Below are 16,299 nucleotides of genomic sequence, written 5' to 3'. Positions count from 1 at the left end.
TCTTACTTGGAGAGTCTGAGTTTCTCAGCCTATCCATTTTCTGAATTAAATAGAAAAAAAGTTTATGAACTGGTCTTCTATGTACTCTGTCCTTAGTCTAGTGAGATTGCCTGCCAATGTGTAGCAGATGAAAAAAGTATAAAGTGCAGCTTGTCTTGCAAAATATCAGTAGATTCAAAGTCCAACTTGCCATAAAGTTTGCTCTTAATAGATAAAATAAATAGAATCCAGAGAAGTCTAGTGGGACAATACCCAGCAATATCTTGAGTCCAATTACCAGTCAATTTAAAGCTAATAAACTATTCTGGCAAAGCAATAAAGCAGCGTGCTCTTGTCAGTAGAGGTCAGAAAATGTAAATGAGAATACAAGAAAGCCAGTTTCTACTGGACTTAACAAAGTGCAGGCTGTTTTTTGGGGGGGTTTTTTGACAAATAAGAGGATTACCCAAACATTGGCTGAATTTCAGCTAATCGTTGGATATAGACATTGTGCTGCCTCTCTCTCACTAACTATCACAGATTATAAAGGTGAGTTAGTGAAGTGAAGACTGAACACAGAGGTTGTTTATTAAAATGGGGGGACCATAATCTGAAACTTCCAAGTCCAGAAGACTGATTTCTTTTTTATTCTCCTAAGTTCTAAATTGAAAAGCTGCTTTGATACTGAGTTTACTGAGCTTATGTTACAGTGTAGTGAATTTTTCTAAGACTTTCTAAATATGCACCATTAAGCATTTCTTTCAATGATTCCCCAAACCACTCTCTTCCAATCACAACTGTGATAAAAAGAAAAAATATGGAGACATAATAACATTTTTCTTCTGTTTTCTGCAGGCAGCCCTGCAGCACTTTGTCAGCTGCATGTAGATGATGAGATCATTGCTGTCAACGGCACAAAGGTTTCCCATATGGACCACAGTCAGTGGGAAGAAGCCATCAACAGAGCACTAGAAACTGGAAACCTGGTCATGGATGTCAGACGATATGGAAAGAATGGTGAGTTGTTTCGTCAGGCAGATACTGTATGCTCTGTAAGGCAAATAAGCTTTGTCTCTGCTGTGCCTGACAGCTGAGAGTCCTTATTACCCTTACAGCAGTAATACGTGTCTAAGCTGAGTAGTTTGCCAGTGTGTCTGTTGCATTTTAACACAACTTGGCTTTTTTAACTGCTTGGCATTAGAAGTGTCTTGACAAGGAAATCTGCAGAACATTGAACTACTGACCTCACTCTTGTGCTCTGGCCTGTTTCTTAGAGGATGGACAGGTAAAAAAAATGTGCAACCAGCACAAAAAGGAATCTAACATTTTCTTCCCTGCCATACCACAGGAATTAAGAAGGTGTGATCTCTAGGGCATCACTAGAGGATCACTAGGGGATCCCTAATTTTTAAAGGCCCTCTCCCTATCACCAGCTCCCTTTCTTCAGGGAAGGAGGATCTTTTGCTCCTTTCTTCAGGGAGTGTTTGAAGTGAGGTGTAAGCTTGTGGGTGATGCAGCACCTGTGTGTTGTGATTCTGGCCATTGACCCAAATATTGTGGTGCTGTAATCTCTCCAGAATGGTCCTACCTATTCTGAGTAGGGAGGATTTCCATCCTGGCTTGAGAGCCTTGTAGCATGTCTTGACTTGCCATGGTTTTAATCAGGAAACCCTTTCAAAGTTCTAGAAGAATTTTTGCAGAGTTGAAGTGTGATCAGTGATTTCTTTCACAGTATAAATACAAAACATTCTTTTAGTGGGAAGCTAGGTAAATAAGTTACCAGCAAACTGGTGTAAAAAAGTGGGGTTAGGAAGAGACAAGAAACAAATCACTTTATAGGACCTAATACAACTGAAGAGTGACATTAGTGGCAAAAAACTAATTGAATAAAATTTTCAGTAGGAGGGGTAGGGAAGGGAGATAGGATGGAGTATGTGAGAAGAGCATCATTTGTATTTGCCTCATCAATTTGCCACTTTAGTTTAGGCTGCCTTATCTTCCCCCTCTCTGTGCTTCCTGATGAGCATGGACATGAAAATCCTTCCCTGGATAGTGTATGAGTCTCATTGTACCTGGAGTGAGTAAAGTCGGAAGAATTTTCTCAATCCTTACTAACACTAATGAAATAGTGTCCAATGAATGCTAACTCCTCTCTAATGTTCAGCTGCTGTAGCACATATCAGCAAAACATCTTTTGTTTTGGCAAACTTTTACCTGGCTTATGACTAACACTTTCATTTTTGGGGAAGGCGGTCTGCTATAAATGCCCTTTTTCCTGTCTTCACAAATTCCACCTGATTTGTGTGTCCCCTCTCCTGTTCTTGTGTTATTTTCATGTTTTCACTAGCTATTGTTCTGTTCTTTGACGTTACTGTCTATATTAATTTCTCAATCGTCCACATACCAAAAAGACTGGGGCAAAGACCTGCCTTCCCTGCCACATGTAAGGCATAAAATCCTCAATCTCACCAGTGTGGCTACCAACATTATAGGTACATCTGAAAATAAATGGATTGATGCAACTTCGGGAGAAAAAGTTTCAAATGCTTCCACCATATCCACAAAAAGAGATTTCTCCAGCAGCCTTCAAAGTTCTGTGAGTATGTTTTTGAAGGTTCATGGGAGATGAGGGGAGGAAGAAAAAATGTAGTGTCTTGATAGTGGGAGGATGGAGAAAAGAACTTGTGAATCTTCTGTTCCTTAAGCAATACAAGTGTAGAACCCTGTATGTGAAATATGGAGAGAGGTAGCTATGCATGTATTAAGGTAAATAAGATGTTTTAAAGACTTGCTGCTGTCTATTCATGAGAGAACACTGGTGAATGATAAATATTAAAACAGGTGCAGACTATCTTTTGATTAAAACCATATATAATGTTCGTTCTTCAGAGAAGATTTTGACCTGAATTATTAGCCTAAATGGAAGTTGCAGCCCCAAAGAACAGGTGCATATGTGCTTTCAAATTACTTGCAAATAAAACCTGCCTGCCAAGGAAGATTTTGGCCTCTGGAATTTTCTTGCAAGCTAATGTGTTTTATTTCTGCAGCAGCTCACAGCTGGTTATTGATTCCCTCAAATGCATGCAGTAGCTTTATTATAAATTACACTGAGGAAGTTTTAGATTGTTTTGTATCTTTCTAGAAAATATTATGAAGTGTTTCATGACATATAGTTCCTGATAAGAAAGACGCGTAGTTGGATAAACTTCCACAAATCTAATGAGCCTAAGACATTTATTTATTTATTTATTCATTCATTTATGTATTTCAGGATACAGAAACAAAATTGATAAATGGAATGCAAGGAGATCTTGGCTCTAATGAACAAAGAGGTAAACCACTGTTGCTTTTTATCTGCTAACTGTCTGGTTTGTGACAAGCACAGACACCAAGCCAGTAATGACTGGAAGCGTTATACAGTGGGTGAAGTGAGACCTTAACCAACCAAAAGCCAGACAGATATCACAGAGATCTTGTTGCATCCAAACTGGGTTTAGCTTGCTTCCACAATTGCTAGGCAGTTTGAGAACTGACAACAAAGCTGCAACAAAGCCCCGTCTGTGCATTAATGGTTGTAAATTTAATGTTTGGTAGGGGTGAAAGACAAGAAGGCACATGATTTATCGTAATTGCCACTGCATTGTATGGTGACTGAGTTAGTATGAGTATTGACTTATTTCACTACCCAGGAAGAGTGTAGAAGTACTCAACTTTTTGCTACTTTTTCCTGCCTCTTTCAGTTGTAAGGTTTTGGGGTTAGTGGCTGTTTTCACTATTATTACTTTACTTTTATTCCTGGAGAACAATATTGATGATTATGATATGAATAATGATTGCATATGAGGCTATGAGTAGTTATAGCCTTACTTGACAGCAGTGAGAGGAACCAGCTATGTATACTTCCTAATGGAATAATAATCCTGAAGTAGGAACTTTGTGTTTCATTTTAGCTTGAATACACATGGTAATTCACAGAAAAATTCCTCCAAGATATCACTTGCCCTCTGGAGATGTTTTCTAATGACCTGGAATGGTCATTAGGCTCCTCATTTCAACTTTGAATCCTAATCAAGGATGATTAAATTAGACAGGGAGAATCTGAGTCTGAGTTTTGACACTTGAGCTGTTTTTATTGTTGGACATTGTTACTGATAAAATGAAATCCTAATTAGTATATGATGTAACCTCCTAAGGTTTTCCTTTGCGTTTCAGGGACTTTTTGCTTTCAGAAGTGATGTTGCAGTGTATGGGAGGTCTAACTGAAGTTTCTTATCCAGTCATTTTAGTAATTTAAAAACGGCACCTCATTTTGATTTGTTTGTATTCTTTGTATTTTCAAATAGCATCTGAACCTATTTCTTTGAAAAACTTAAAAAGGCGGTCACAATTTTTTGAACAAGGTAAACCAAAAAGCTAACATTTCATGTACTTCCATGAAATCGTTCCTGCTGCACACTCTCCCTAACAAGTCTGGTGCTGGGTGCTCTACCTCTTCAGTGTTGTTTCTGCAGTTACAATGAAGCAACATAATTAATTTCCCTTCTTTCCCCAGGGTCATCAGGTTATTCTTACAATTCATGGGTCTACCTTTGTGGTAATGGGTCTTTGTGTGTTCTCTTATATCTATAGCTGTTTAAATCTTTTCTGTGTTGTTCATACTTTTTTTTTTCCCACTGGGTAGAAGTTAGAAGGGTGGCACTCTCTGTTCAGGTTTGCTACTACCTACAAAACAAGAATAATGGTGAATATTCCAGCAAAGGTTTAGAGAAGATCTCAGAGCTGTTGATGAAGCATTCAACTCTGGATTTGAGTTTGAGTTGCAGCTCTGTGCTTTTGCATAAATTGGTATAAAAAGGCACCTGCTGGCTTTCCATTATGTGGTGATGTCACAAGATCCCAAGAAGACCAATATGAATTTTGAATTTAATATGCCAGCATTTTTTAAAAAGGCAATGAACGAGGCACTCAATTTTGGTTTTGTAGGTTGCTTTTTCAGCATTTTGCATGTCACAGCTCACATACTTCCACTAATGTTTTATGTCTTATGCTGTATTTGGGCTATGTATGGCTTTCTGTTTTGCTGTAGCCTGAAAGAGTGAAATTCTGGCCTGCTGGAAGCTCAGCTGAGTTTTGCCAATGACTTGTGCGGGGCCAGGATTTTGCTTTTAGTGGTGCTGATTTCTGTTTTTTGCCAGAAGCGATATGTGAAATGCCACAGTAGATATCTGTGTTTGTGGTTCTGTTTGCTTTTTAAATACTTCTGCTGTATCTGCAATATGGTGGTATTTTGTTGGTGGTTATTTGTTGGTGTTGGGGTTTTGTTGTTGTTGTCTGGTTTTTATTTTATGGCTGACAGAAATTAGTTTTTTCTTTTAAATATTTTTTATTACAATATTTGAGGTATTTCACTTGTGCTTGAGGGGGAGGACAAGGTTGTATTTCTAGAGTGCATGTTCAGTACAGCTTGTTAATTTTAAACTTTTGACACTTCAGCTTTGCAATTACATGAAGATTCCTGTGGAGTTCAGCATAAGCTTACAGGGGTGAGAAAAGAGGGGAGCAAAAAAGGTCTATGCTTCCCTTTAATATCTCCTGGCACAACTGCTATAGATTAAACTGATTGCCTGATTTTCACTGTGGCTGTTGTGATCTGACAGTGACAACAAAATTGTGTATATATAGAACGGATGCTTGCCTGTGACTCCTTAGAGTCTTTTGGTCTTTTGTATCCTAAATATGAACTTTTTTCCACTTCATACTTCAGAACAATGTTGCAAATTTTTTTTCTTTTATGCCTTTTTTTTTAAATTGAAATTTGGACAGCTAAGTAGCAAGTACACTGTCAACAAACAAAACTAGTGATGGTGCTTAAGAAATTACTGCATTTTAATTTGTGTTTCTCCCCATTTCTCAACTTGTAATAAATTAGTATAATGCACATCTCTCTCCAATAATCATCTTGTTAGAGGATGACAAGGGCAAGTGTGATAGCCTCAAATAGCAAAAGGTTTGTGGTGAGTGGTGACCAGTTCACTGAATTCAAGTGTGCTTTTGGAAGTTGGAAAGAGGGAAAGTTGGAGAGCAAAAATACATGGTTTTGTGGTGGAGGAGATGCCAGTGGATGTCTATTGCTCTTAAATCATGCCAAGGGCAGTAGACTAATAGCTTCTCTACCCTTGTGCAGTGTTCTGGGTATTGGTCATGCTAAACAGTTGGGTTTCACAACAATAATAATAGGAGAGGTATAGTGAAGAACCTTTGTGTTGCTACAGTGGAAGGTTTACTGCTAATTCAGGCAATTGCTGATGGCACTTGTGAGCATGCAAAGCTTTGAAACAGTTGTGCACATTAGTTGAAAGCACCTAATAAATTCTGCCCTCGAGAAAGTTCAGCAGGGCAAATGCAAGCATGTCTTACTAAGGAAGAAAAAAAATTAGTCTGAAGCTCACAGACTTGCCACAGTTACACAAGTCTTGCAGTAGTTATGTATGGGTCTAATGATTTCTCTTTTTTGCCTTCCAAAACTCCCAGGAGGCCCAGAGCCTGCAATGCCTGATGTAAGTACTACTTGTGAACTACTAGTTGGTTGTATAATTCTAGTCCTTTCAAGAAGCTCTCTGCTTTCTACTGCTTTTTATACTGCTTTACAATTTTGATCAAATCTGAGAGTACTGGCTAAGATTTGCTTTTTCAAGGCATGGTTGCTTTCTGTCCGTATGAAGAGAAGGCTGATTTATTTCCTTGTCACTATAAAGCTCTAGTGTTGGTAATGGTTTCTATTTCTCACTCTAAAAAAATGTTTAGAAATGTGGAGTGTTGATTACATGGCAAGACGCTAATACAACTTCATTTCTGTGCTATTTTAGCTCCCAGTTCCCTCCATCAGTGCTCCTAGCCGTCGGGTTTGGGATCAAGAGGAAGAGCGAAAACGACAGGAAAAATGGCAAAAAGAGCAGGACCGTTTGTTGCAGGTATAATTCATCTTCATAATCATGGGCTGTCAATCCCCTGTGTGTAGCAACAAGGAAAGAAAAGTAGCATGTGATTTCTGCAGTTCTTCTTACTGATGGCCTGGGGAGACTCTCAGGTGCATTTTGTGGCCTGCACAGTTGCACACATTAGGAGTTATTCAGAAAAAAGAGGATAATGCTTTAGTGAGCATCATAAAATCAAACACACAATGTGTATTCACTACAACTGGAAGTGCTCAACCTTCCAGGGCTGGTATATTCTTAGTAACAACAGAATTTAAAGGTTAAGTGAAGAACTAAGGGGTCTTCTGTTTTGAATATTAATTGTACTTTCTCCCCTTAAGGAAATTGACTCTAGCCTGAGTTTTACCTTCAATTACTGATACTGCCTTGTATTCATAAATGTTGAGGAGGCAGCCAGTACCTGCTGGTTAGAATCTTGTCATTTAGCAATCAGCTAATCAGTTGGAATAATCTGGTTCCCAGGACCTCTGAGTCAGAAAGCGGAATCTGCTAATGCAAAACCACCTAGCTAGAGCTGGAGGGGGATGTTGCAGAGGGAGGCGGCATTGTTTGTAGTCTTAGGGTAGCAAAAAAACCCAAGCATAAATTTCTGCAAAGAGCTCTGCTCAATGAAGTGTAAACACATTCAGCCATGTTCCTAGACACATCTCTGCAAATGAAATTAAAGTTTGTTGTCTGAAGTCTGATGGCTAGGAGAGATGTCAGTGAATATCATTTATTCTGCACAAGCCCTCTTTGGTGTATTCTGCAGAAAACTGTGATGTCAAAGTACAAGCATAGAATCTCTCTTGCTTTTTGAGTGTTGTTCCTTGTAGCTTGCACACTCAGCAGGGCAGCAGCTGTACCTTCCTAAACTTACCTGTGGTCTCCGTTATGGTTTGGATGTTCCATTTGATACCTGAAGAGATGGCTTTAAAGAGTGTAAACCTTGGCTCCCCTTTCTTGAGAGTTGACTCAGCCATCTGCCATCACTTTTCTTTGTTTCTCCTTTTTTTGTCCTGAAGTGATAAATTTGACCTGAGTAACAATGATCTTTCTCTTCCCCATGATCCTAGCAATGAATTTTCAAATAATACAAAAAAAAGAGGCAAAATCTTTCTTTGCTTATTTCCAGCATCTTAGAAGGAATAATTTTGACATCCTTAAATATTTTGCTTTTCCCAAGATAAAAGTAGTGATTGACAAAATCACCAAAACATTTGCCATGTGCTTTAAGCAATACTTTATATTGATTTCATACCAAATCTAGTCAAAAGACAAACTTCAAGGTCCAGAAATTCAGTTTTGTTAAGGGTAACATTTCAAAAGAATGAGAGATCTTACTATTTCATTTAGTGATCACTTTATATTTACAATATTAATGTGTCTAGTTCCAAGTTAAATACAACCACTGTGTTTCTCCAGAAATACCTTAGATAGCTGAGGGTTTTTTGTTCAAATGGTAACTAAACTGAGGGACAGGGACTATGAAGTTGGCTTTTGTGAAACTTGAAGTGTAATAAGCCTGGAGACTCAAAAATCAATTACGGAGCTCCTTTGGATTGTATTTGAGCCAGGATTTCATTTGTGGCAGACCTAATGTTCTAGTGGAGCTCAGGGATGTTTTTTGTCTGGTCTGTTTGGTCTGTTAAAAAACACATTAAATTCCAGTGTGCATTTTAATGAAAGTAAAAAATACCATGTTTCTTATTTGCATGTTTAACTTCAATGTAACCTAACAGGAGAAATACCAACGAGAACAAGAGAAACTGAGGGAAGAATGGCTACGAGCTAAGCAAGAAGCGGAAAAAGAGAGCTCCAAGTATTTTGATGAGGTAGGCTGTGAATAAAGGTTTACTGACTAGTTTCATGAGGGCTTTTTTCCCCTTATACTAAATGGATGAAAGCAAGCAAAATACTAGGTTTTTTATGTCATTTATATTTTCATTTTGGAAAATAAATTGTTGTCTATGACTTGGTAGAGAAAAAAATAAGATGGAAAGAGTAGATGGCATGTATTGAGATATGTTGAATTTGTGTCTTCCTTATGAGCTGGTTAGGTAACTAACAGGAAAAATATGTTGACAAAAAGTCACAGCATGTATTAATTATTGTGATCATAAATGCAGACTTTTGCTGTTTATTTACCACCTGGTGATACTTTTTGGAGTTCTGCTTCACAATAGTTGATCAGGAAACATGTTCATAAGTGTCTGGCTTGTTATTGGCAGACAGTTCATCTGATAAATTTACATACCAAATCAACTTTAGATTTCCAGTTATATATTTTAAAACACTGAATGTGTGTAGTTTCTGTAGATGCTGATTTCTGTGGCTGTTGTTTATGGGAAGATGAACAAGTTTTTTCCTGAGTATGGGAACTGTCTGAGGTATCTCCTCTTTACTGCTGAGTGTTGCTTCAGGCATCCAAGCTAGATCAGTTGTGTTTACACAGTCATGAATGAGTAGACCATAATTTAAGGCTTAGAACTTCAATAAGAAAGCTTTTTGAGCTGTCGGAGGACTTTGTTGTACAAGAATATAAACCATTTTGTATTTTTTCTGTCATAAGAGATTCTGATGGACCCATCAACATTATTTCTCTTCCTGCAACTAAAACACCTTTTGACCACTGAAAGGCCTTTTCTCATTTTTGAGAAAAGAGTCATAGAGTGATAGGTCTGAGGCTTGACTTTGAAATGGTAGGAGAATGGAAGAGAGGGGGAGATGCCTCCACATGAGGATTCATGTGAAATTCATCAGTCTGACATAGATTGCAGTGTATATCTTTGTGTATACACTTTTAAATAGGTCTCAGGTTTCTAAGTCAAAACAGTAGGGAGAAATGCTGGGTATCATGGAAGGGTTTGTTTTCCATGGGTATTTAAGCGGGGAAGGGATGGTTTGACATGTAAGTGATACCTTGGAAAGCAGAATGTTTCACATAGTTGTGGCCACGCTGCCTGTGGTGCTTGCTAAGGCTGGTGTGTGGATTGAAGCTCTTGAATTAGGAGAATGTGTAACCAAACTATGCCCTGCATCTTGCACTGGAAGTGCTGGGGATAATTTTTATACATGCTTACCTTATAGAATAAATTACCTTTCCTGAGGGAGCAATCTATTTAAAAAACAGATCCCTTCCCTAAAAACATTATTTTTTTTTCTTTGCTACAGGAACAGACTGTTCTAACCCTAAATACAACATCTATCACTTCTCAGGCTCCACCTGTGTCCAGCTGGACAGCAAGCCCAGAAGCAGATGCTCCCAAGGAGCCAGAACGAGATGGAGAAAACGAGCTGGCAGCGAGCTTGCTGCATGAGGAGGAAGGAAGGAGGAGGCTTCAGGAGGAACGGAGGACCCAGGAAGAAGCTACCAGGCATTTTGAGCAGGAACAGGAACTCCAAGAGCTGGAGCTGGAGAGACAGCGTAAAGAGAGGGAGCAGCAGCAGGCTGAGGAGCAGAGGCGGCAGGCGGAGCTGGAGGAGCAGAGGCGGCAGGCGGAAAAGCAGAGGGAGGTGTCAGTGGAGGTGCCTCAGTACCAAAGGTGTGCACTTGTGCTAGGATGGACTTTCTCTTCCTTCTGCAAATTCAAATCCATGTCCAACGGGGCTGTATCTGTCCTGAATGTATGAGGATGTTCATGTGAGATTCATGCTGCAGTCACTTGGTGCAAAATCCCATACCATAGTCTTTCTTTCCAAAGATGGAAGGATCAGGCATAACACAGTCCTTCCCCAAGAATCAAGTGCTATATTTCCCTACTTCAGCTATTTTTTTTAATGGGATGTGTAAGTACTGTAATTACAACCAAATGAAAGAGGATCTGAAGGACTTAATGAGAAAATTTTGTAAGAATTGTGCATAAGCCAGTGACTCAACGTGAGAGCCAGTGACTCAACATACAGGGCTTCCAGAAGAAATACAAAGTTAACACTTTTTCAACAAATGTGTGGCTGATTTTTACAGATTTATCTCTCATTTTAATTCAACAGTGTTACAATAAAGCTTAATTGTAATTTAACTACTGGCTTAATTTGTCAGTGAGGGATATCATGGTGTATGAGTGAACCGTTACTTGCTTACATATCATAGCCTGTTAGAAATATCCACTGCAGATATGTTTGTTTCTCTCATTACCTTCTTCAGCAGCTTGATTTAAAAATCAGTCTAACAAACAAATCCCCACCTATTAGTTCTCAAGTTGTGTTCTTGCCCAGAAGTTTTCAGACTACTGTTACAGGAGATTAATCTGTCTGAAAACAGATCAAACCAGTAACCTTTCATTATTTTGTCTCCATTTACCTTACTGCCTTGTGTATGACTTTTGGCTTCTCTTAAGGTTTATCTCTTTTCCTATGTAAGTAACAAGAGATGACTAAAGAGAACACGTAGTATCAAGCTAAGCCTTAGGAGAAAGTAGTATGATTTAAAAAAACTGCATATATTTGCAGAAGAGGTTGTAAGACCCAGAGGTACTTTAGTTTAATCTAAATGACTGCTGCTTGATATGCCTGCTGAGCAAAGCAGAGATACAATGCTACAATGGCTGAACAGGTTCTTCCTGGCAGCAGAGCTAGGATAGCTTTACAATTTTAGCTTGTCCCAGTTACAAGATGATAGGACTTTGTGTGGTAACTTATTAAGCTGCTGTAATATCTGCATATCTAAATCCCTGGCACATTCTTTAGTCCACAGGGATTTCATTGCCTCTGAGATTGCTGCCAAAGGATGTGTTTTGCTAAACATGGGAGGTTTTGTTTAATAGTAAAGGAGCAAGTTCAGTGAAACTGGGCTTTAAAATATCTGATGTTAAATATTTGCTATAAGATGATATCCAGAGATAAGACTTGAAATCTGAAACGTTATATAAACACCTGCAAAGACATGATACTGGAAAGGGAGGGAGGGGACAGTCAGCTAAAGAGTGTTTTCTGTGGAACTTTGTGAGTTTATAAACTGCACTTGTACACTCTTCTGCAATAAAAATGTAATTTCTATAGAACAGCTGTGCTTTGACAAAATTTTCCTCCTGGCTTTGAAATGGGTGAGATAATCACTGTTGTATACTGATGCTTGTAATTTTTGCAGCACCTTAGTCTTTGGGATTCTTTTAACATAGCTGAACTTTCTAAGTTTTCTCTGGGGATACTTACTGTTTGCTCAATTTCTAGAATTTTCTTTTAATATGCATTTTATCTTTATTTTGCTTCTAGACATTACGAGCGCTATGAAGTATCTAAAACAATAGAGGATAGAGCTGGCCATCCTGTCATTGACAGGTAATAAGAAATTGAATCAATACACAGTTGAAGCATCTTTAGCAATAACCATTCTGGTAGGCTCATGTTTGGTTGCCTTTTCACTTCAAAAAATGTAATTTCAGGCAGTTTTTCTGTCAACTCTTCTTTTTCTGCCTTCTTTTATCAGTTTTTTTTTTTTTTCTGACTGTTAAATTGAGACTCCTTAGAACTTTACTTGTTTGGGGGGTTTAATTTAAACTTTTTTTTTTTTTTCCTTCAGTCCTTCAGGATCTATTTTGAATATTTCCCTTAGGAACTATGTGTCTCTTTTTCTGTATGTGAACATAATGTTTCTTTTCGTTCCAATAGACATTATGAGCGTTATGAAGTTTCTAAAACCATTGAGGCGCAGCCTGGCCAGTCGTTTGCTGACAGGTATGTCCAATATTGAATCTCAACACCAACTGTAACATCACCATTTCTTTGTTAGAAAATTTTTAAAATTCTAATAAACTTTAGTAATAGCAGCTAAATGGATATGTTGGACTGCTGCTGTGTTTTGCAGTTTTTATGGCGTGTTTTCATATTGAAAAAACAAATGGCCAAACTTTTGTCAAATTATACACTGTGTTGTAAGCAACAGTTAGTCAGTGGGATTCTATGGGAAGAAACAAAACTGTGAGGTGGTAAATATGTGGGTAGTACTAAACTTACCTGGCTGGAAAACAATTTCAGATCTCTTTTGGTTGTGTTATAGCATGCTCTACAAACTAAGGTGCAATCATCCCTGTTCGGGTTGTGCAACTTGAGAGAGTAAACAAGAAGGGAAGTGAGAGGCAGCAGCAGGATATTTATCAAGGGGATAGTGCATGTTACTCCTGTAATTTACACAAGTTAATTTTAAGGTACAATCTCTTGCTTTACAAATTAAGCCTTTGTTTTGCGTTGTATCTCAGTAATTCTGAAAGGTGACTTCTGCTGTAGAATTAATCACTTCTTGTAGCTGAAGTGAGCATACCTCTCTTATATAAAGAGGAACTCCAAAAATTACAAGGTACATTTAATGGGTCTGTTACTAATGGAAGATGTAGATCTAACTTCAGAAGGAGCAAGCAGTAAATAATTACATCTTGGATATATTTGTGAGGAGGACACTGCTTTTTTCTTCACTACAAGCAGCTGTGAGAGTGTTGCATCTTCTTAAATAGATAATAAAACAGGTCCACACCATAGGACAGACAGCAGAAACTTAAGGAAGCAAGATGTGATGTAGTTTATGCTTCATTTATCTCTAAATAAAGGACAAGATTCTTTCAAAATGTGGCTGTGCAGCCAGTGCTATATGTGTAAAAACATTAATGTAGCAGCTTTGAGTTGGGACCAAGCAAAGGATTTCTTTTAAAATCCTTTCTTTGTGAGTTATTTTAAACTAAAAAATTGGCTGTACTACTTGAGACTAATAATACAGCAGAGGTGTTGCTGAGGCTTCTGCTCTGTACTGTCAGAAAACAAACTTTTTGGATTTGTCTTCCTGTATATGGCCTTTGTTGAATGCCATTTCTTGGCTAAAACTCACTAAAAATTATGCTGCTAGGTATAATCAGTGAACAGTAAATTTTCCAAAAACAATCTGCATGCAGGGTTTTGAGAGGGTGTTTTGCTTGCAGTTTAGTAACAGTGCTGAAGAATGATTTCAGTTTCTCATTAAGCCAAATAAATTGTAAATCTGCTCTGAAAATTCTTGCTTCTTTGTCTGACTGCAGTCTTCACAAAGCTTCCACAGGGAAGAATTTGGTTTTTTACATTTTTTTTGAAACAAGTACAATGATCAGTTCCTTATACCTGAAGCACTGACAACTTTCAGTGCAAAATTTTAACTTTTAATTGGCGACTATCTATTGAGATCTAAATATTGACTTTTTTTCCATTTAGCATCCTCTTGGTCTTTAGTTATTTTTTGCCTCTTGTTTTAAGTATAGCATAAATGGTTGATGGGAAGAATAATGAAAAAAGGAGGACTGGTTCTGTCATCTGCAATGATAAGAGCTGTGTCTGTAATGAGGTCTTGTAATTAAGACAGATGTTTTTATATCCTTAGGAATAAGTCAAAGTCAACTACAGAACTGAATGAAGTCAACACAATCAGAAATGGTAAGTAATGTCTAATTTCCATTATATTTAATTTTTTTGGTAGGGAGGGAAGTAGGAAGAAAAAAATGTGTACATATAGTCACCCTAAGAAAATTAATTTTTAGAGTATTTTTAATAGCTGCATTGTGAATTCATACTATGCCCCAATTTAATGAACTTTCAACATCAAGAGGAAAATCATACAGTCAACATAAAAGCTGAGGACAAATATGATTAACTACCCATGTGAAGACAGTGATTACAAATGGCTCTTAGATGCCTAAATTTTAACATGAGATAAATTCAATCATGCAGTTATATCATTGAAGATATGTGTAGTTTTGATGCATTAACTCTGTCAAAAAAAAAAGCTGCACATACCAAGATGATGAATGTATTTAATACAACTTTTTGTCTTCTTAATTTCAGTTAGTGTGGTAATAATAGAGCAAGAAGTCAGCTCTTGATATGTCACAATGGCATACGTGTCCTGGACTCTAGTTCAGATATATGACTTGGGTTATATTAGAAGAATTATGTGCAAAGCAAACAAACCAATTTTATAAATATGTTACAGTCAAAAATGCCTGCAAGCTACTTTTATGTCTAAAACACAGTTAAAAAAAGTAGACACAAGTAATCAAAGAAAAGTAGATATATTAAGGGATATATTGCAGATTAAAAATGTTGCTTTCATACATTAAAGCACTGTCATTGAAACTAAAGAGAAAGTAAACTTCCACAGTATTTTACAATGATAATCTGTACCAATAAATCCAAGAGCTAATCTACCGTCAGAGCAGCATTTAAAAGGATTGAAATTTCAATTGGATGACTTACTGCTGAGTAATTTTCTTAATTGTTTTTTTACTATGAAGAATATGTACTGGATCTAGGAAATAAACAATTGTTGCCTTCTGATATGTCAACGCCTATTGAAGAAAGATTGCTTCTTTGTTTCCCCTTCCAAATTCTCAAAGACCATCTATACCATTAATTTCATTTCAACTGAGTAGTTAACACATAATCCAATTAACTGAAAGATTTACCTGTCCCCTTTGTATCTATATAAAACAATATAAAGCAGTGTTTTTAGTGCCTTGAAGAAAGAAAGAAATTCTTGTAAACAGAGACAACTTACAGAAGAAAAGAGTACGAACTTTTAAAGAGAAAGAATGTATCCCGTCATTTAACTATGCATTTTACACATGGTTCAGTTTGTATTGGAGGAAGAGTCTAAATTATGGCTCTAAAAGAGGTGATACCCTTTTAAAAAGAGTACAAATGTCAATGCATATACACTTAGGAAGTGAAGGAGAATGTATTTAAATTAAGCATTATGTAAAAGGCTACGTTAATGGAAATATAAACAAAAAATTTTCAGTAATGCTGTATTGGTAAGTTTTACTCGGCTGTAAAAGGGAACTGGAATAACTTGTGAATGGAGTGATGAACAATAGCTCTTGGAATTACAGCCAGAGTGCTGACAGGACCATAACTGCTTCTGTGCCCTGAGGTGTCTGGCTGATGTTTGCACATGTTGCCTGTACAGGTACCCAGAGCAAGTATTCAGAGAGGTCCTGGAACATGGGTGAGTCGCAGAAGAAACCTCAGAAGGAGCAAAACCTGTCTGCAGCAGAGCTGGAGAGACAGCAAATCCTTCAGGAAATGAGAAAGAAAACATCTCTACACACGGACAGCAGCTGGATTAGGCAGCGCAGTGCCAGTATACATAAGGAGCCCATTAGTCTGTACAGCAGTAGTATGAGGAGGTAGGAATCACATTAAAAATTAACTCTGTCTCTCATCATACATTTTGCTTTGGTTATTCTGAACTTTAGCTTGTAATACAGAGCCTAGAAACAAATTGAGTCTGTGAAATGACATCATAGCAGCACAGATAGAAGAAGGTATCTGTATTACAGCTGGGATTGAATGGGATTTTTTGCGAGTAAGGAGTGTGGATGTGACCTGT

At 37.6% G+C, this 16,299-nt stretch overlaps 1 protein-coding gene across 5 annotated transcripts in view; it reads left to right on the top strand.

Annotated features, from left to right (window-relative positions):
• Window positions 1-16,299, top strand: part of LMO7 (LIM domain 7) — a 133,487-nt gene that overhangs the window by 109,858 nt on the left and 7,330 nt on the right. For 3 of the 5 annotated variants that reach the window (XM_064713291.1, XM_064713282.1, XM_064713301.1), the window contains 12 exons: window positions 835-996; window positions 2,391-2,575; window positions 3,251-3,311; window positions 4,323-4,379; window positions 6,511-6,536; window positions 6,846-6,950; window positions 8,696-8,788; window positions 10,128-10,498; window positions 12,168-12,233; window positions 12,564-12,629; window positions 14,293-14,345; window positions 15,877-16,096. In XM_064713291.1, the coding sequence (XP_064569361.1) occupies window positions 835-996; window positions 2,391-2,575; window positions 3,251-3,311; window positions 4,323-4,379; window positions 6,511-6,536; window positions 6,846-6,950; window positions 8,696-8,788; window positions 10,128-10,498; window positions 12,168-12,233; window positions 12,564-12,629; window positions 14,293-14,345; window positions 15,877-16,096 (1,465 nt within the window). Of the gene's footprint in view, window positions 1-834; window positions 997-2,390; window positions 2,576-3,250; window positions 3,312-4,322; window positions 4,380-4,531; window positions 4,574-6,510; window positions 6,537-6,845; window positions 6,951-8,695; window positions 8,789-10,127; window positions 10,499-12,167; window positions 12,234-12,563; window positions 12,630-14,292; window positions 14,346-15,876; window positions 16,097-16,299 lie in introns of all 5 variants that reach the window. The other 2 variants (XM_064713264.1, XM_064713275.1) reach the window with 2 other exon arrangements.

The sequence above is a fragment of the Zonotrichia leucophrys genome, chromosome 1 (assembly GCF_028769735.1).
Source record: "Zonotrichia leucophrys gambelii isolate GWCS_2022_RI chromosome 1, RI_Zleu_2.0, whole genome shotgun sequence".
Classification (NCBI taxonomy): domain Eukaryota; kingdom Metazoa; phylum Chordata; class Aves; order Passeriformes; family Passerellidae; genus Zonotrichia; species Zonotrichia leucophrys.
The sequence above is the reverse complement of the archived record's forward strand: the minus strand, read 5'-3'. Positions and strand labels throughout refer to the sequence as shown.